The sequence below is a fragment of the Muscardinus avellanarius genome (assembly GCF_963383645.1).
Source record: "Muscardinus avellanarius genome assembly, chromosome: 12".
Lineage (NCBI taxonomy): Eukaryota > Metazoa > Chordata > Mammalia > Rodentia > Gliridae > Muscardinus > Muscardinus avellanarius.
The window spans coordinates 85375873-85396115 of record NC_137798.1 but is presented as its reverse complement, the minus strand read 5'-3'; the positions used below and the strand labels follow the sequence as shown (position 1 = coordinate 85396115).

The 20243-nt window shown below is 37.8% G+C and overlaps 1 protein-coding gene across 1 annotated transcript in view; it reads right to left on the bottom strand.

The window, feature by feature from the left end:
* Window positions 1-20243, bottom strand: part of TSHR (thyroid stimulating hormone receptor) — a gene marked incomplete at both ends in the record, with an annotated part of 176214 nt that overhangs the window by 50324 nt on the left and 105647 nt on the right. Inside the window, one exon of the mRNA XM_080707804.1 lies at window positions 18307-18381. Coding sequence (XP_080563930.1) covers window positions 18307-18381 — 75 coding nt within the window. The remainder of the gene's footprint in view (window positions 1-18306; window positions 18382-20243) is intronic.

Here is a 20243-nt window from a genome sequence, read left to right as displayed (position 1 = left end):
TCAGCCTCCCCAGTGCTGGGATTACAAACCTGTGCCACCATGCCCAGCTCTGGGCTAGGTATTTCAATGAAGAATACGGAACATGAAACAGACCTTAGAAAGAGAGGATGGAATTAACTCAGAACAGAAACCATCTACTGCCCCTACTCCCTACACACACAGCTTACTATCTGTGGTAATATAACCTTAATGTCCACTTTACTAATTAACTATTCCAAGGAGACGCTTGCCCAGACAAATAACTTTATTGTTCATTACAGAATTTTCCTTTTTTCTTTTTGTGGTACTGCGGATTGAGCCCAGAGGTATTCTACCCTGAGCTATACTCCCAGCCCTTTTTTTTATTTTGAAGCAGGATCTCACTAGGTTGCCGAGCGTCTCACTAAGTTTTTGAGACTGGTCTTGAACCTGTGATCCTTCTCTCTGTCTCCCAACTACTGTAATTTCAGCTACTTGCCACCACACCCAGCTACAGAAACTTCTTAAAGAAACCTTCCTCATTGTTTCAATTTAAAGCATCAACCATTCACATCCCAAGGCTCTTAGAACTCCTCTGTATTGACCCTAAAGAAGAGACAGTAAAACACTCTATCCCTGACTGCAAATCTTCCTCTTCCCAATAAACCTAGTCAAGAGAACAAACAGAGCAAGCCTGAGCCTTCATGTCCATATATTATCTTGAAGAACACTGGCTTTATCATACTGAGAGCTGGAGAAAGTTAGTGTTATCTGTAAAAACAACAACAACAAACAAAAATAAAACAAAACAAAACAAAGCAAAACAAAAAGCCTACTTTCTTGCGCATGCACCAGGACAGCTGCTCGTTGGGATGCAGGTCTTATGAGTAAACTAGGTAAGCTGATGCTGATGATGCCCCTGTGTCTGCAGCCTGACATAGCAAGCCCCTCTTGGAGTGGTGCCTGGGGTAGAACTGAGGATGCGGTGGTGCGGATACATGTCACTCATCCAGTTGATCACCGCTGGACAAAATACCAGGCAGAAGAGGCACTGCTTGGCAAAACTCTGTGAGGGGCAGAGGTGTCATCTGTCAGCCTGTTGCCACTGAACAAACTCTTCTTGGAGCAGATGCTGATCTCCTGTAAGCCTCCCCAGTAAATCGTAGGTTTTTTAGTTGTGTGTGTGTTTGTGCGTGTGTGTGTGTGTGTGTGTGTGTGTGTGTGTGTGTGTGCGTGCGCGCGCTACTGGGGATGGAACCTAGGGGCTTTTCTACCTCCGGCCTATCCTCCCAGACCTATTTTAACTTTATTTGAAAACAGGGTCTAAATTGCTGAGAGCCTCACTCAGTAGCTGAGGCTGGCGTCAAACATGTGCAATCCTCCTGTCTTAGCCTCCCAAGTACAAGGAGTACAAGCGTGCACCACCACACCCAGCTCTAAATCATAGGTTTTTGCACACTGTCTCTGGAAAATCTTTTCCTTTCCTTTTTCTTCACCTTTCAGCAATACCTCAATTCAAAATCCTCACCTTGCTCTGTCCACTATTCCTGACACTGGATCATGAATCTCAGATGAGTGTGGTGGTGCACGCATGTAATCCCAGTACTTGGGAAGCTCTGACAGGAAAATCCCAAGTTTAGGGCCAGCCTCAGTAACTTAGTGAGACCCTGTCTCAAAATAAGAAATAAAACAGGGCTGAGAGTGTAGCTTGGAGATGGAATACCTCTCGGTTCGACCTCTAGTACCAAAAACTACAACAACAACAAATATATGAATCTTACCCAACCAAGACCCTGCATGGAAAGACTCCCTTTTTTTTTTTTTGGTGGTACTGGGGTTCCTGGAAGCCCTTCTACCTCCGGGCTACGCTCCCAGACCTATTTTATATTTTTGAAACAGGGTCTCTTACGCCAGCGCGGCTGGCTTCGAACCTGCGCGATCCTCCTGTCTCCACCTCCTAAGCGCGGGGATTACAAGCGTGCGCCACCACGCCCGGCGTGGAAAGACTCCCTTTAAACCAGTCTTTAAATCTTGTCCTGGTTTTAAAACTGAAAGTCCTATATCTTTGAAATTCTCTTTGTCCTGGACAAACTGACTCCAAACACTCATAACTCTCCCGCCTTTTCTCTCTAGAGGACGACAGTCTCTGCAAAAGGTGGTTCTCTCTTTCCAAGGAGAGCAATGAACTCCTGGCCAGAGCTTTCCATCTGGGGAGGAAGGTTTGAGCTGCTGTTAGAGACAATCAAATGCAAAACAGAAGAATTTGGAATTTTTCTGAGTATGATTTGCAATCTGGAAATTTGCTCCATTAGACATCATTTCTGAACAAGCGGCCCAAGAGGATGTCACAGTGAAAGGAAATGCAGCCAGCTGGCTCAGCTCTAAAAGTGGGGCCCAAAAGGGCGAAGAAGCAATACTGCTGTTTGATTAAATGAGGCTGGAAATTTCCTCAGGATACTGGAAAAAAGGAAGAAGTGGGAGAGCTCTCAAGGTTTCAAAAGAGGTGAATTTCAGGGGCAGGGAGTGTAAGAGGTAAAAAAGACAGCTGAACAAGAGATACCACAAGTGGGGAGAAAAAGCTGCTTTTTGCGAGAAGGACACAGATCAGCACTTGTTCACAAGTGACTTTTAAAAATCTCTCCTGGAATAGAGTGGGCAGGGACTGCCAGTAGTTTAGCTAAATGGAGAGAGATCACACACAAAGCAAAGGCAGGTAGCAAAACCCTTTCAAAGCCAGAAAGAAAGGAGGGCTTGGGGTAAATACCAAAGAAACTAGCTAACAAAGAGTCAAAGAGGAGTCTGAATTTCAATGAGTTACCAGCACACCTGGAAGGGTGAATTTGAATCACATAATTTTGAGTTAAGTAATTATTGAGCAAGTACATAGGAGGCTAGCTGTGCTCCCAGAAAGCTGGTACATGGAGAGAAAAGAATACTGTGTGTAATTCAGCACAGCAGGGAGAAGTGGAGATGCCCGCTCCCCAGGATGGATGTGGACCAAAGCTGAAGAAGGCAGAGTCCAGCCCTCTGCAGGTCTCAGTGATTTGTATGTCTATTTTCTTTTCTCGTTTTTTCTTTTCTTCTTCTCCTTTTCCTTCCTTCCTTTTTTAAAATTTAGTACTGGGGATTGAACCCAGAGTTATTCTACCTATGAGCTACATCCCCAGCCCCATTTTTATTCTTTATTTTGAAACAAGGTCTCACTAAGTTGCAGAGGGTCTCACTAAATACCTGAGCCTGGCGGCGAACCTGTGATCCTCCTGTCTCAGCCTCCCAAGTGCTGGGATTACAAGTGTGCACCTCCGTGCCCAGTTTTGCATGTCTATCTCTTTTGGTGATTCACCTGCCCAAATTAATAAGCTTAGATAAAATTCTGAAAACACAGAGCATACTGTTAATAGTGGTCATTTCTGGTATATGTATTTGAAGGAAAGGAATGTGCAATTTTCATGTTTTATGTCACTTTGCTCAGGATAAAGAAAAAAATATAATAAAAACATTCCCAAATTTCCCCAATTTAAAATCAAAACAAAACTACATATTTTCCATAGTTAAAATATCTTCATCAGATGAAGTGCCACTTGGGTGGCTTAAGAATGCTTTTCTATGAAGTTGGGCTACTTATCTTTGATGGAGAAATGTTAGGGCATCTTCAGACTTATTGAGTAGAAAGTTCAGCCTTGGATGATGTGGGATGAAAAGACTGAGTAAATTCTTACCACTTCAGATGCTTCCACCAACAAGATGAGTGAGGCAGGTAAAGATCATCCCCATTTTTCAAACATATACTGGAGACATATTCAGAAAGTTTCTTTTCTTTTTGCAGCACTGGGGATGGAACCCAGGGGCATTCTACCTCCGAGCTATAGCCCCAGTCCTATTTTTATTCTTTTATTTTGAAACAGAGTCTCACTGAGTTGCAAAGAGCCTCACTAAGTAGTAGCTGAGGCTTAAGATAATTTAAGTGGCTAATGGCTAAACAGCTGCAACACTGGATCTAAACCAAGGGCTTCTATCTTCAAATAGAAGCTTTCATTTCTTTGAATTTTTTAAAGGAAATCATTTGTCAGAACAAAATGAATTTAAGTAATAAATTATTCCTTATTTTGACTTCATTGGACTTCAAATAAAATGGACATTTAGATGAAAGGCGTAATTTTGACGTCTAGTGTGCAGCATGTTCACAGATCAGCAGATCAGTAATTTAGCACACAATTGGGTGTGATGGTGCATGCCTGTCAATTCCAGTACTTGGGAGGCTGAAACAAGAGGATCACAGGTTCAAAGCCAGCCTCAGCTACTTAGTGAGACACTCTACAACTTAGTGAGATCCGGCTTCAAATAAGGAAATTAAAAATAGGGCTGGAGGTGTAGCTCAGAGGTAGAATGCCCTTGGGTTCAATCCCCAGCACATTAAAAATGAAAATTGAGTATTGTTGAATAAGTTCACATAGTGGGAAAACGTAGAGTGAGAAAAAGACACAGGATTGGGCCATATGGAACCCCGCATTCAGAAGTGAGGAAGGAGAAGAAGCCAGAAAAGGACAATGAGAAAGACTGGCCAGCATGGTGGGAGTGCAACAGGGATCATGGCATCACAGAGGCCTACGGGGTTGTTTATATTTGTTTGTTGGTTAGTTGGTTGGTACTTGGTATCCACCTAAAGATCTGCAAATGCTAGGCAAAAACTCTAGCATTATACCCTCAGCCTTGGAAAAAGGTTTTGATATGAAGAGAATCATGAGCCACGATTCTGAATCTTCTGCATAGCCTTACAAGGCTTAATAGTGCTAAGCAGATTGCATTTACTGATGAGTGGGTAGCTTTATGTATTTTTAGGGCTAGCTCTATGTCGCTAACAAAAAGATTCTAGTGCTTATGTCCTACTACTCCACATTACAGAACAAACTCTCAACATGAGTTGGGTTCCCATTTAGAGAACTATGCAAAGCTGAGAAGACTGAACAGGCATTAGCAGAGATAATTGGCATAGGAATGACGAACTGCGTGTTCCAGTGTTTCTCTGGTTCGGCTTCCCTATTTACCAAATCGCAGGACCAAGAAGAAGTCAGGGGCAGAAAGACGAGCTACTTAGGAAACACAAAAACATTTTGTTCTTTTCTTGCTAATGTTCTCAGTGAAGCTTTTCTACAACTGCTGTCAAAATGCACTGGCATTTGAAATATGTATTATTAATTTGGTATTTACTCTTGGGGAGAATTCAGTGTGGTGAAGAGCTCTCCTTTCTAAATTAACTAGTGGCTTGAATTCTAAACTCAGGAATCCCAGTAAAGTTTAGTTGATGGCACTATGTGGTTTACAGATTATTATTATTATTTTTTGGTGGTACTGGGGGTGGAACCCAGAGGCTTTATACTTCCGGGCTATACTCCCAGACCTTTTTTATATTTTATTTGGAAACAGGGTCTCAGTAAGTTGCTGAGAGCCTCACTAAGTAGCTGAGGCTGGCTTCGAACCCGTGTGATCCTCCTGTCTCAGCCTCCCAAGTGCTGGGATTATAAGCATGCGCCACCACGCCCGGCTGCTGGTTTATAAACAAATGATTCTCTATCAGTATTTGTCTTCATAGGCTTTATCCACAAAACCATTGTCAACTTCTGGAGGAAGGTGAGTGATCTTCCAGCTCTCTTTCTCTCATGCAAGAAGCATGATGTTTTTATTTTTATAGTTGCTGCCTCATAAATCATTACAAAATAAATTCATTCGCCATTAGGGTGGCATGTCTCCAAAAACTTTACTTTTGTTTCAGCCCAATTCATTGGCAGATGATAGTGCCAGATATTAATTAGGAAAAACTGAATAATGCAAGATTCATTAATCTTTTATGTCCTAAGATAGCAGACTCTCAATACCTCAAATATAAAAGTATTTTTGGATAAAAACACACTTTTTAATTATTGTATTAGTAGTTTCCTATGCTCTAGGAAGCTAACACTTTTGCTCAAGGGAAGTCAAGAGTCTAGGAAAACTTATAACGAATGACTGGAATCTTTATGAGGAAGAAAACCAAGGAAAAAACTAAAGAGTTGCTTTTGAAATTAACAGAGTTGCTTTTGAAATTAACAGAGATTATATAAGGCTTCATTGCAAATTAGTTACTTTGAGTTTTTGATGAAGAGGGTCAGAGGATGTTTTGAAAATTGAATGTTATGTATGAAGTCAGAAGATTTGTTTTTGAATTTTATTGACTGTTGTACCAAGTGTACTTGATTCTCAGTTTTCTTGGGCCTCAATAATATGATTTTAATTTAATGTTCCTATATAGGTTTCTCAAGAAAAATAAACAAATTATATCAGTCTTTTCTTGCAATACATTTTTTTTTTTTTTTTTTTTTTTGCGGGTCTGGGGATGGAACCCAGGGGCATTTGACCTCCGAGCTACACCCCTTGCCCTATTTTTTATTCTTTATTTTGAAACCGGATCTCACTGAGTTGCAGAGGGCCTCACTAAGTAGCTGAGGCTGTCCGCGATCCTCCAGTCTCAGCCTCTCAAATGCTGGGATTACAAGCATGTGCCACCACGCCCGGCTTCAATACATATTTTAAAGCTATAAATTTTTCTCTGAGGATGACATTTTCTGATATGACATCTTATTGTTTAGTTAATTTTTGTGTGTGTGTGGTACTGGGAATTGAACCCAGGAGCATTCTACCTCCAACCTACACCCTCAGCCCTATTTTATTTTTTGCTTTCCAACAGCGTCTAACTACACTGCAGAGGACCTAAGTATCTGAGGCTGGCCATGAACCTGTGATCCTCCTGTCTCAGCCTCCCACATACTGGGATTATACCATGCCAGGCTAGTTAGTTGTTTTTTATGCCTATTGTGATTTCTTCCTTGACCCATGGTTATTTAGAAATGAGAGTTATTTAGAAGTCAAATTATTTACTGGTGTGGGAATATGCTTGATTTTATAAGCAGTTGAGACTTGCTTTTATGGTTGCACATATGGTCAATTTTAGTAAATATTTCATGTGTTTTTGAAAAGGAATATGTACCTTTCAAATGTTCAGTATAACATTTTTATAAGTAAAAGTTAAGTTTTTAATTATATTACTCAACTTTTATTTATTTAAAAAATAAAATTGCCGGGCGTGGTGGCGCACGCTTGTAATCCCCGTGCTTGGGAGGCGGAGACAGAAGGATCGCGCTGGTTTGGAGCCAGCCTCGCTGGCTTAAGAGACCCTGTTTCCACATAAAAAAGTAAAAAATAGGTCTGGGAGTGTAGCCCGTGGGAGTGTATCCCAGAGGCAGAAGGGCTTCCAGGAACCCCAGTACCACCAAAAAAATAAAATAAAATAAAAAATAAAATAAAATAAATGTTTATTTTTATTAGTATAATTATCTACTCTTGGTATTCTATGATTGTGGGTTATTTTTCTTTTTAGTGCTACTAATTTTTGCTTTATCTGAATTGAAACTGTGCTATTAAATTTAGAATCATGCCAGGCATGGTGGCACACGCTTGTAATCCCAGCGCTTGGGAGGCTGAGACAGGAGGATCACGCAGGTTCGAAGCCAGCCTCAGCTACTTAGTGAGGCTCTCAGCAACTTAGTGAGACCCTGTTTCCAAATAAAATATAAAAAAATGGGTCTGGGAGTATAGCCCGGAGGTAGAAAGCCTCTGGGTTCCACCCCCAGTACCACCAAAAAAAAAAAAAATTTAGAATCATCACATCACTTTGGTGTAGTATATATTTTTATCATTCTGAAGTATTTTTATATATAGTAAAGATTCATGCTATATATAGATATATTTATGTCACTTTATAGTGATATTATATATTTATGAAAATATTATTTATACATAAATATATAATTATATCTATTTTTTGTTTACTGTTTACATTATACAGTTTTATCCTTTCACTTTCAACCTTTCTGTATTATATTTCAAATGTGTCTCTCGTAAAAAGAATACAGTTGGACGTCTCATATTACCCAATATGGAAATCTTTATTTTTCAATTAAAATATTTAGACCTTTTACATTTTATGCATTATTTAGGATCAAGTCTACTATTTGTTCCATCATGATTTCATTTCTTCTAGTTTCTTGCTCTTCTGTTGTTAATTAATTTTTATTATTCTATTTCCTACTACTATTAGTGTATTGGTTATTCATTTTTTATACTTATGATGGTATCCTAGGGGCTAAAACATTTTTTATTAATTAATAAAAGTTTAATTTGTTAGTACCTTTTATCATTCCTCAGATGATTTCAAGACTTTAGAATATTTTAGCACCATTCATAATTTTCCTTTTCCCCCCCTATTGTATATTTTAATTCTATGTATACAGGCAGTCATAATACAAGACCAATTATCTCACTTCTTTCAGTCTGTATGAATTCAGTTCATTCAGACACAATAAACTACACAGTTGTATTACCTATGTGTTCTTCAGTAATAACAATGGTTAATTGAAAGAGTGAATCGACTAACAAAAATGAAAATGCAGCAAAAATATGAAATGAGTGTGATAATGTTGAAAGTGAAACTTGTATCAAAGAATGTTGATCCTGCAGCTATTTGAGAAAATGTAGAAACCCAGTCAGAGGAACTTAGTCAAGGCATATTACTGATCTAACTAAGAAAAGTGGCTATGAAGTAAAGGGCGTGGACGTCTCAAAAGAAATGATGCTTGTAAAATAATAAATAAATAAATAAATAAATCACATTAAAGAAACTCATGAAAATATTTTATTACATTGAAAAAGAAAAGGATAAGATGGTGGAAGCTGATCCAGATCAAGAAAGGACTTTGACAATTTGCCAGACATTGAAAAGATACTGTCTCTAACTTAGACCAAAAAGTTGAGGCAAGCACCATTCAAACAACTCTTGATAGTAATTCTAAATGCTTCTAGTATTTAAAGTCACAGTGTATTAAATAAATATTAATTTTACTATTTTCTTTCCCTATCTAATTATAACTGACAATAAGAGAAATTTTTATGTTTTGATAGAAAATTTTAAATGTTAAAGATAGTCTCAATTTTTCTCTTTGATAACTAAAATTGCTTTGCACAGGACTTCCAGGAAGATAGTGACTGAGGGAAGCAGCACATCTTAGTTGGGCTGACACTCAATCTCTGTTGCTGTGAAAACAGCGCCTTGACAAGAGAAAAAAAGCAGCAACAAAATTGAACAAAGCAATAAAAAAATTAAACGGCAGTGGAAACAAAGCCAGAAGACAGAACAGAGCACTGAAAAGTACCTGCCTGCCTCCCCTGGGGAATGGCTGTGTCCATTCAGGCCAGGGTAGTGTCATCTTGCCTAACTGCATCAGGACTGCTGGCACTGTAGCCTCCAAAGATCCCCAGTAAAAAATGTAGTGATTTGATGCAAATTAAGTGGCTGCAGTTTATCAGAATTATAAGCATTCAGCACACCTCTCCAAGCTCCACAGAGATCCAACTGCCTGGATGACCGGCTAGAACCTGCAGCAGCAGTGGCCAAGCCAATCTCTCCCTCCAAAGATCCAGAATGATGGTCCATAACACCGTAAGTGAACTAGCCATCCCCATGGGAGACCACCCAGCACAGCCATAGGGACTCTTGCAGCTAGCAATAGACTCCCAAAGTCTGAGACTTTTAGATTCACCTTGGTGAAGGTGGGGTGGAGTCTGCTGTTTGACACAGCAGAAGCACAGATTAGTAGACAGCCTTCAGGGCCAATTGAGCAAAGAAGCCTATAGTTTGCAGGGTGAAGTACCCTTGTAGGGCCTCCAGAGATAAACAAATACCACCAGGGAGAAGTCAGACCAACCCATTCCTATCTGTGGAGAATGCAGACCCCTATGTAGCACTCGCCACCTACATAGGTGAGGAGAGATACAGGCTCAGGGTCTGTGGAAAGTGTGAAGAGTTTTGATTACACTGATTCTGGCCCCAGTGATACTGACACCCGCATAGACAGAGAGAGACTCAGAAACAGGCCCTGTGGAAATCTTAGAGATCCAGGCTTGCAGTAGGAGAGGCAGCAGTGGCCCTTGGTACCTGTAGAGACATAGAGAGATAACAGGGTCCAATAACTGAAGGAAACCAACATCATTGCTATAGATTATAGATCAAATGAGAGTTCTTGGAACATGCTCAAGAACCTAATATAGAAAGTGAACTTTAGCTGGGCGTGGTGGCGCACACTAGTAATCCCCATGCTTGGGAGGTAGAGACAGGAGGATCGTGCAGGTTTGAAGCCAGCCACGCTGGCTTAAGAGACCCTGTTTCAAAAAAAAATATATCAGTCACAAAAAATAAGAAATCAGATGCTTTTCCTAATATGTGAAAGTTAGGGAGAAAAGAGGAGCAAACAAGATAACCTAAAGGAAGAGAAAGGAGGGGGAAGAGAAAAATCTCTAAAGCACACAATGTACTTAAACATATCAAAGTCAATCACTAAGCCAAGCAAGGAAGGGAGGGACGGGGAGGGAATGGGGTGGTATTTGGGTAGGGGTTAAATCAGCGATGAGTACATGTTTGTACACACAAGTTTTTTACCCCAATAAGTTGTATGAATATAATGCACCAATAAAAAAAAAAAAAGAAATTAGTTCCACAGGTCCACATTTCCAAAGATAAAGAGTTCAACACAAAAAATTACTGAGATTCTTTAAAAATTATTTGACAAAAATTGTATATGGTATATAATATGCTCACATATATTTCCTGTGAACTGATTGAATCAAGGTAATTATCTCTCACCTCATATGCCTTTTATTATTTTGTGGTAAAAAAATTTAAAGTCTATTCTCTTACCATTTCAAGTACATAATACAATACATTATTACTAACTGCAGTCCCCATGTTAAACATTATATTTCATGAATTTATTTCTCCTGTTGAGATTCTTTAATATAGAAATACATTTTATATTTTAAATTAAAATTTATTTCTAAAAAAAGAAAAAAATATATATATTAAAAAATAGGTCTGGGAGTGTAGCCCAAAGGTAGAAGGGCTTCCAGGAACCCCAGTACCACCAAAAAAAAAAAAAAAAAAGAAAAAAAAAAAGAAAAAAGAAAAAAGAAAAAGAAAGTGAACTTTAAAGGCTGAAAATATCCACATAGACTAAGGAGGACTGCAGAGACCAAGTCTGCTCTGTACTCATATACTTGTAGAGTTGTGTGTGTGTTCTCTTCTCTGTCCCTTTTACAAGCTTCTTCTCCCTTTCTCTCTGTCTTTTTTCCCTTCTTTTTTCTTCATTATGTATAAATTAAATCCATTCCATATCACTATAAAATACTCTACACTGGTTACTAGAATCCTCCAATATATTCACTTCTCTAGTCTCTATTATATATTACCTTACTTCACTCAAACTCTCATTCTACGTGATCTTATCTGCTACTTTACTGTATTCTTGAATCCACTACTCCAGCCTCTTCCTCTTCATTCAAAATTCACCATTAAATACAACACAACTTGCCCCTGTATATACCAGCTGACACTTTCAGAGTGAGAGAGAGCTATCAAAAGCAACAAAAATATAAACTTAAAAAAGAAACCTGAAACCATGAGAAGAATAGCAAGGAAAGAATGAGCTCCCACAACCTCACAATAACAGAACCCACAAACACAGAATTTCAGAGATCACCAGAAGAATAAATCAGAAATTTAATAGTAGAAATAATACAGAATTTCAAAAAATAATTTAGAGAGATCCTGAAAGAAATAAAGGACAAATAAACAAAGAATCTGACACCCTGAACAGGAATCAGAAAGAAGCTCTGAAGGAAGTGAAGGATGTGATCATTGAAGACATCGATATACTATAAACAGTAGACTAGACTACATGGAAAATAGATTCTCACTCTTAGAAGATGAGCATTGCAAAAATGAATGCATAGTACATAATTTAGAAAGAAACTGACAGCATGAATTGGACATAGAAGAAATATGGTCCAATTTTAAAAGAGATAACTTAATAATAGGCATAGAAGAGGAACTAGAAGCTGCCACCAAAGGAATCAATAATATTTTCAGAGAAGTAATTTCAGAAAAATTTCCAAACATAGAGAAAGAAGTCAACACAAAGGTACATGAAATGCATAGAACCTCCAATAGACAAGATCAGAGAAAAGGTTTATCATGCCACATAATAATACAATTGATAAATGTAGAGGCCAAGGAGAAAATCTTAAAAGTAATGAAACTAAAAGATCAAATGACAGTCAGAAGCAAATCAATGCAAATCACTCCAGAACTCAAAAACCAAGTCATAAAATCCAGGAGGGCCTGAAGCGACAAATTCTAAACTCTGAAAGAAAACAACTTCCAGTCAAGACTATTCTACCCATCATATATATATCTCTCAAATTTGATGGGAAAATAAAAACCTTTCATGACAAACAGAAGTTGAAAGTATTTATGTCTTCTAAACCAGCACTAGATAAAGTAGTCAAAGAAATGAATTATAAAGAAGAATTAACAAATAAATGCCAGAAGCAGAAAAACAATGATTCCTATAAAAAAAAAAACACAACTAAGCAAAGAAGAACAAACATGCCAGGTGTGGTGGCACATGCTTGTAATTCCAATACTTGGGAGGCTGAGACAGGAGGTTCATATATTCACAGATGGCCTCAGTTATGTAGTGAGGCCCTCTGCAACTTAGTGAGAACTTGTTCAAAATAAGGAATAAAGGCTGTGCGTGGTGGCACACGCTTGTAATTCCCACACTTGGGAGGCAGAGACAGGAGGATAGCGCAGGTTTGAAGCCAGCCTCGCTGGCTTAAGAGACCCTGTTTTCAAATAAAAAAATATAAAATAGGTCTGGGAGTGTAACCCAGATGTAGAAGGGTTTCCAGGAACCTCAGTACCACAAAAAAAACATTAAAAAAATAAAGAATAAAAATTAGGGCTGGGGTTATAGCTCAGAGACAGAATGCCCCTGGGTTCTACACCCAATACCACAAGAAGAAGAAGAAGAAGAAGAAGAAGAAGAAGAAGAAGAAGAAGAAGAAGAAGAAGAAGAGGAAGAAGAAGAAGAAGAAGGAGAAGGAGGAGGAGGAGGAGAAGAAGAGGAAGAACAACAACCACCACCACCACCACCACCACCAACAACAACACCACATTACATCAAAGAGAAGTTAAAACTCAAAATATTAAAAATTAAAAATCATCTCTTAATAATCTCACTAAATATAAATGACCTCAACTTCCTAATTGAAAGACATAAGGTGGAAAAATGGATTTAAAAATCTTAATTTATCTATATGCTGCTTGCAAAAAACACACATTTCAAGTTAATTCTGCTTATACAAGAGCCAGGAAGATCTTTCCATCTTCCAAATTCTTCTTCAATTTTTTTCCTTTAGTGTTTTATAACTTTCATTCCATTTGTAGAAAATGGAACTAAATCCTTACCTCTCACCTTGCACAGAATCAACTCAAGATGGATCAAAGACCTTGAAGTTAGACCAGAGACTGTGAAGCCACTAGAGAATGGCATAGGCTCAACATTCCAACATATAAGAATAGGTAGAAACTTCTTAAACAAGACCCCCAAAGCTCAGGAATTAAAACTAGAATTAATAAGTGGATGGTATTAAACTAAAAAGTTTGCTCATCAAAGGATATTATCAAGAGTTTAAAGAGAAAGTTTATGGAAGGGAAGATCTTTACCAGCTATTCCTCTGACAGAAGACTAATAACTAGAATATACAAAAAACTTAAGAGACTTTACACTAAAAAAAATCAAGAAATGGGCAACTGAAGCTGGGCTTGGGGGCGCACACTTGTAATCTTAGCATTCCGGAGGTTGAGACAGGAGGATGGTGGTTCGCGGACAGCCTCAGCTACTTAGTGAGGCCCTTTGAAACTTAGTGAGACTCTGTTTCAAAATAAAGAATAAAAAATATGGCAAGGGGTTTAGCTCAAAGGTCCAGTGCTCCTGGGTTTGGAATCCCATCCCCTGACCCACACACACAAAAAAAAAAAAAAAAGAAAAGAAAAGAATAGAAAAAGAAAAAGAAAAAGAAATGGGCAACTGAATTGAATAGACACTCAACAAAAATAGAGATTCAAATGGCCATAAAAAATGCTCATCATCATTATCAATCAAGGAGATGCAAATAAAATCACTGAGATTCAACCTAACCCCAATAAAGAAGTCAAATAACTAAATGTTGGTGAGGATGTGGAAAAATAGAAACACTTTTACACTGTTGGTGGTAGTATAAACTAGTTGTCACTATAAAGAACAGAGTGGAGATTTCTTAGATAACTTGGAATGGATCCACCATATGATACAGCTATACCACTACTGGGTATCTTTCTGAATAGGTTGAAACCAGAGAACTGCAGTAATATATGCATATTCATGTTCATAGCAGCACAATTCACAATAGCCAAATTATGGAACCAATCTAAATGTCCATCAACAGATGACTGAGTCACAAAATTATGGGAAATACAAGCAATGAAATTCTACTCAGCAATAAAAAAGCACAAAATTATTTCATTTGCAAGAAAATGAAAGGACCTGGAGAAAATTATGTTAATTGAGATTGGCCATTCACAGAGAGTGAAAGGTCATATGTTTTCTCTAATATGTGCAGGACAGGGTATAATTGGGATACAAGAGCAACTCCAGATAATGGAGGAGAAACCTCAGTGGAGGATTGAACCTAGGGGCATTCTACCTCTGAGTTATACCCCCAGCCCTATTTTTTATTCCTTATTTTAGAACAGGGTCTCACTAAATTGCATAGGGCCTAAGTAGCTGAGGCTGGCCATGAACCTGAGATCCTTCTCTCTCAGCCTCTCAAGTACTGGGATTACAAGTGTGCCACCATACCTGGCTTAGGATTGCCTATGTTTTAAACAACATGTTGGGTACTCAAGTTTCATTCATCATCACCCACATATTTGCCTTTTATGTTGCTTTTCATTTCTTCCTCACAGAATTTGCTACCATTTGGGATCATTTTCCTTTAGCCTAATGAGTCCCTTTAACCATTCCTTTAAAAGAACCCTATTTGTTCTATTCCTTTAATAGAATAGGTAATAAATTCTCCCAACTTTTGTTTGCTTGAAATATATTTCTTAGTTCTAAGAAATATTTTTGTTGTATTGCTAGATATTTGCTGTCATTTTTGTAGTTGATCTGTTTGTAGATATCTTTCTATTGTTTTATGAGTTTTATCTTTTCTTTTGAAAAGCCACCTATCAGTCTTGTTATGCCTTTGAAAGTATTATCTATTTTTTTCTTGTCTTTTTTTATGATTTTCTTTTTTGTGTGGTGCTAGGGGTTCCAGAGGCCTTCTACCTCTGAACTAAACCTCCAGCCATATTTTAAGTTATTCATTTGGAAACAGGGTCTCACTAAATTGATGAGAACCTCACTGAGTTGCTGAGGCTGATTTCAACATGTGATCCTCCTGTCTCAGCCTCCCAGGTACTGGGATTACCGGCATGTACCACCATGCCTGGATGTATGATTTTCTTTTTATCTTTGGCTTTTAGCACTTTTACTCTGATGTGCCTTGATGAGATTCTCTTAGTATTTATCCTCTCGGGTTTGCTGTTCTTCTAACGGCTGTGACTTGATATCTCCTTAAGAGATTTGAAAATTTTCTTTCAAATATTTCTCTTATTCTTTTTCTCTTCTTTTTCATGGGATCCAATAATAGATGCTAGGCCTTTTACAGTGCCATATAGTTTTTTGTTTATTTTTCTCTTTATGCTCCAGGCTGGATATATCCTTTTGACTTGTCTTCAAGGTTACTAGTTCTCTTTTGAGCTGCATCTCATCTATTGTTAAATACATGTATTTAGAATGTTATTTAAATTATTGGCACTTTAGGTTCTAGATTTTCCAGTTGATTCTTTGTTTTTAATTTTATTCTGAAGTTCTCTCTCTTATTTAAATGTATGTGTATGTACACGCATGTGCTTGTGCATGTGTGTGTGTGTGTGTGTGTGTGTGTGCGTGCGCGTAATACTGAGGATTGAACTAGGGGCATTCTACCTCTGAGCTACACCCTAGCCCAATTTTTATGTTTTATTTTGAAACAGGGTCTCATTAAGTTGTGGAGGGCCTCAATGGGAGAAGATCTTTCCCAGCTACCACTCTGATAAAGGCCTAATATACAGAATATATAAAGAGCTCAGAAGACTCTACACTAGCAAAACAAATAACCCAGTTAAGAAATGGGCAACTGAACTGAACAGATACTTCACAAAAGAAGAGATACAAATGGCCAATATATACATGAAAAAATGTTCAACATCAGTAGCCATCAGGGAGATGCAAATCAAAACTACACTGAGATTTCATCTAACCCCAATCAGAGTGGCAAGCATAAACAAGTCAAATGATAACAAATGCTGGTGAGGATGTGAGGAAATAGGATCTCTTTTACCCTGTTGGTGGGAGTGCAAACTAGCTTAGGTGCTTTGGAGATCAGTGTGGAGATTCCTTAAAAAAACTAGGAATGGATCCACTATATGATCCACCTATACCACTCATGGTTATCTTTCCAAAGAGGTTGAAATAAGAGAACTACAATAACATATGCATACCCATGTTCATAGAGCACAATTTGTAATAACCAAAATATGGAACTAACCTAGGTCTTCATCGACAGATGAGTGGATTGCAAAATTATGGGAAATACACACAATGGAATTCTATTCCTCAATAGAGAAGAACAAAATCATGTCATTCTCAAGAAGATGGAAAGAACTAGAGAACATTATGTTAAGTGAGATCAGCCAAGACAAAAAGAGAAGATACATGTGTTTTCTCTAATGTGCTCAAGCTAGGGAGTATTAGGGATACTAGAGAGACTCCAGATAATGGAGGGGAAACCTCAGCAAAGCCAGAAAGGAAGGGTAAGGGATGAAGAAGGCTGAGGTTAATCAATGAAAAAGCTACATTCGAATATGTGTATACATGTGAATATAACATAGTTAACCTGGACACTCAGTATTAGGAGGGAGGGAAAAGGGGTAGTGGTGGGGGGAAACCAAGTACTGTGTGAATATCTGCCATTGTCAACATGATCCACATTATGATGCGAGACTATAGTGCACCAATAAAATAAAATAAAATGTAAAAATCTCCATTTCATGAGGGTTTACACTGTTTTATTCCTGAGGGTTAAATAAGAGTCAAAGAAATAATGTGTGTAAAGTTTAGAAGATGCTAAGCCTTTGTAAATAGATACTTTTTGTTTCTTCATTGTTATGGTCTAGATAAGAGTTCCCAAAAATTTCATGTGTTTAAGGCTTGGTCCCCAGGATGGTACTATGGGAGGTGCTATGGACTTTTAGGAGGTGGGGCCTAGAGGAAGGCCCTTAGATCATTGGGGAATGCTTTCAAACCACTATGGAATCACAGATCCTTCCAATCTTTCTGCTTCTGGCTCATTAAATGAGCAATTTTTTTCTGTCGTGTGCTCCTACTGTGATGTTCTATATCATCAGAGACTCAAAACCATTATTCCCTCCCTCCCCACATTAATCTAGGACGGAAACTTCCAGGACTGTGAGCCAAAATAAAATATTAATTTTTTCATAAATTAATCATCTCAGGTATTCTGTTACAGTAAGAGGAAGCTAATGAGTTCATTAAGAAAATAGTTAACATTTCATAATAAATAGTTGCTTATAATAATAAAATGCTCAAAATAATAATATGATCATATAAAATTTCTTATACATTGTAATTTACTAGAAAAATAAAAGCAGAGAAACTGTTTTTGAAGTGCATTGATTAATTCAATCCTAAGCATGTTGCTAAATGCTTACCTGTATTGTATCATATCATATTTGTAATAACCAAATGAACATGAAACTCTTAATACTCTTCTTGTGTTAATGAGACTAGGAAAGATTACAGGTTTTGTCCATGCTTAGAGAAGACAGTGTTCAAATACAGCTCTGACAAGCTCCAGAACTAGAGTAATCAACCCCTGACCTGTTTAATCTCACTAAACAACTCTTTTTCCTAGTAAAGGGGAAAATGTGATTTTTGTGGAGTCTTATGCAGGCTCTGTAATAAAGAAAGTACTTAGTATACATTTGTTGACCGCTGACATTCACACCAATGAAATCTGCTGACACAGTAGCAACACAATAAATAAGATCTCAAAAACAGGACTTCCAATATTTTTTATAATTTCCAACCATGAAAGTAAGATGTAATTAGGACGGGTTAACATAAACCAAGAATGAACACAAGTTAAGATTTCAACCCTAAATGAAAGTTTTGACTATGATATAGAAACTCTTGTTTATTGCCATCTAGAGCCCCAAATTATCAATCAAGGTTGGCTTATGGCTTGGGTCCACCTTGCACTTTCCTGTGTACTTACATGTGAGTCATTTTACTCAAATTGTAGAAGGAATGTGACTCCAGACGCTGCAGAGTTGTATCTATAGATAGGTAGCTGAATATCACAAAAATATAAGACAAAGCAGAAAGTTAGCAGAGTTGTGAATGCCAAACATACTACTTTTAACATAATATATTTTCTAGGGAATTCCCAGCTCACAGAGCGTGCATAACCCATGTGTGTTCTCTCTAATTGTGCTACTATCAATTTCTACTTTTTCCAAATCCTAATACCCACACTTTCCCAATACATTATGTTCTATTTATCTCAATGTTTCAACCAACTGTCACTGTGAAGCTTCATCATATTTCTCCTTCCTTGCTGTCCAGGTTAAATTTTCCCTGGTATATCCTTATGGTAAGATGACCTGATCCTTCAACTAGTTACCACAGTTTAACCTTCCAACTGTTTGGATGATAATTGATTTATGTTATCTCATTAGATGGTACGTTCTTGGGAATGAAAGATGGGATCTGGTTTTGACCAATAAATTCTGAGTGAATTTCACAGTTCTTTGCATGTGGTAGGCTCTTAATAAATATGTGTTAAGTGAATGTTTGAATGAATGAGTGAACAGATACATTACTCAACATAGCAAAAAGCAAAAGCATTGGAAAAGAATGCTAGAATGAAGAAGAGTTTTCAATCTCTTCCGTTCTCGTTCTCTCTCGTTCTCTCTCTCTCTCTCTCTCTCTCTCTCTCTCTCTCTCTCTCTCTCTCCTCTCTCTCTCTCCTCTCCTCTCCTCTCCTCTCCTCTCCTCTTCTCTTCTCTTTTATTCTACTGGGGTTTGAACCCAGGGGCATTCTTCCTCTGAGCTATACCCTCAACACTAATTTATTTATTTATTTATTTATTTATTTAATTAATTTATTTATTTATATTTTGAAACAGGGTATCACAAAGCTGCAGAGGGCCGTGCTAAACTGCTGAGGCTTGCTGCAAACCTGTAATCCTCCTATCTCAGTCTCTCAAGTACTGGGATTACAGGTGTGTACTATCGTGCTCAGTTGAATACCAGGTAATTTTAATAGCATACCTATTTATTTAATATTATACCTATTTTAATAGTAACCCCTGCATTGGATTAGAAATAAGTTTCAAATAAGTAAGAGAAATAAAAAACTGAAATTTTCTAGTGCAACAATTCATAGGGTGAAACTGGAGATTGAACCCATAGACATTCTACGTCTGAGCTATGCCCCCAGCTGTACTTTATTTTTAATTTTTATTTTGAGCATCTCATTAAGTTGTGAAGGGCCTCAATAAATTGCTGAGGCTGGCTGTGACCTGCGAACCTCTTGTCTTAGCCTTCCAAGTGCTGTAATTACAAGTGTGTGCCACCATGCCTCGCTGTCTCTTCTTGATTTTGAATAAGGCCGAAATTTCAAGATTCATCTTGAACTTAATAGGCAAGAAATGACTCTAATAAAAGATTTAAGTACTAATGGAAAAACTCCCAAGCATTTGTCAGGAATAGGTAAGGAATTATGTTCCGAACAGTGTCCTCAAATTCCATCTTGTAATGATGACAAATGCAGACAAATGTCATGACCACTTTCTGTTGAAAGGCATATATGTGATTTTTGAGAAAAAAAATGAATGCACAACAGGTGGTTTCCTGCTGTAACCATAGCAGAGATTCTCAACACTCGAAGATTCTCTACACAATGGAACTACCTACATGGCTTTTAAAACACGCAGATGTTCAAGACCCTGACCAGGATAATTAAATCAGAGCTTATGAGGCATGAATCCAGGGCTTTTACTTTTCAAAAGCATCCTAGGTGATTATAATGTGTGGGCAAGGTTGGAGAACTTCTGGCTTAGAGTTTGAATTGAATCCACCATTAAAATATTGTTATTGCCACAATGGTTATAAGAAGAGTACTAATCTTTCCATTTTGAGCTTTTGATT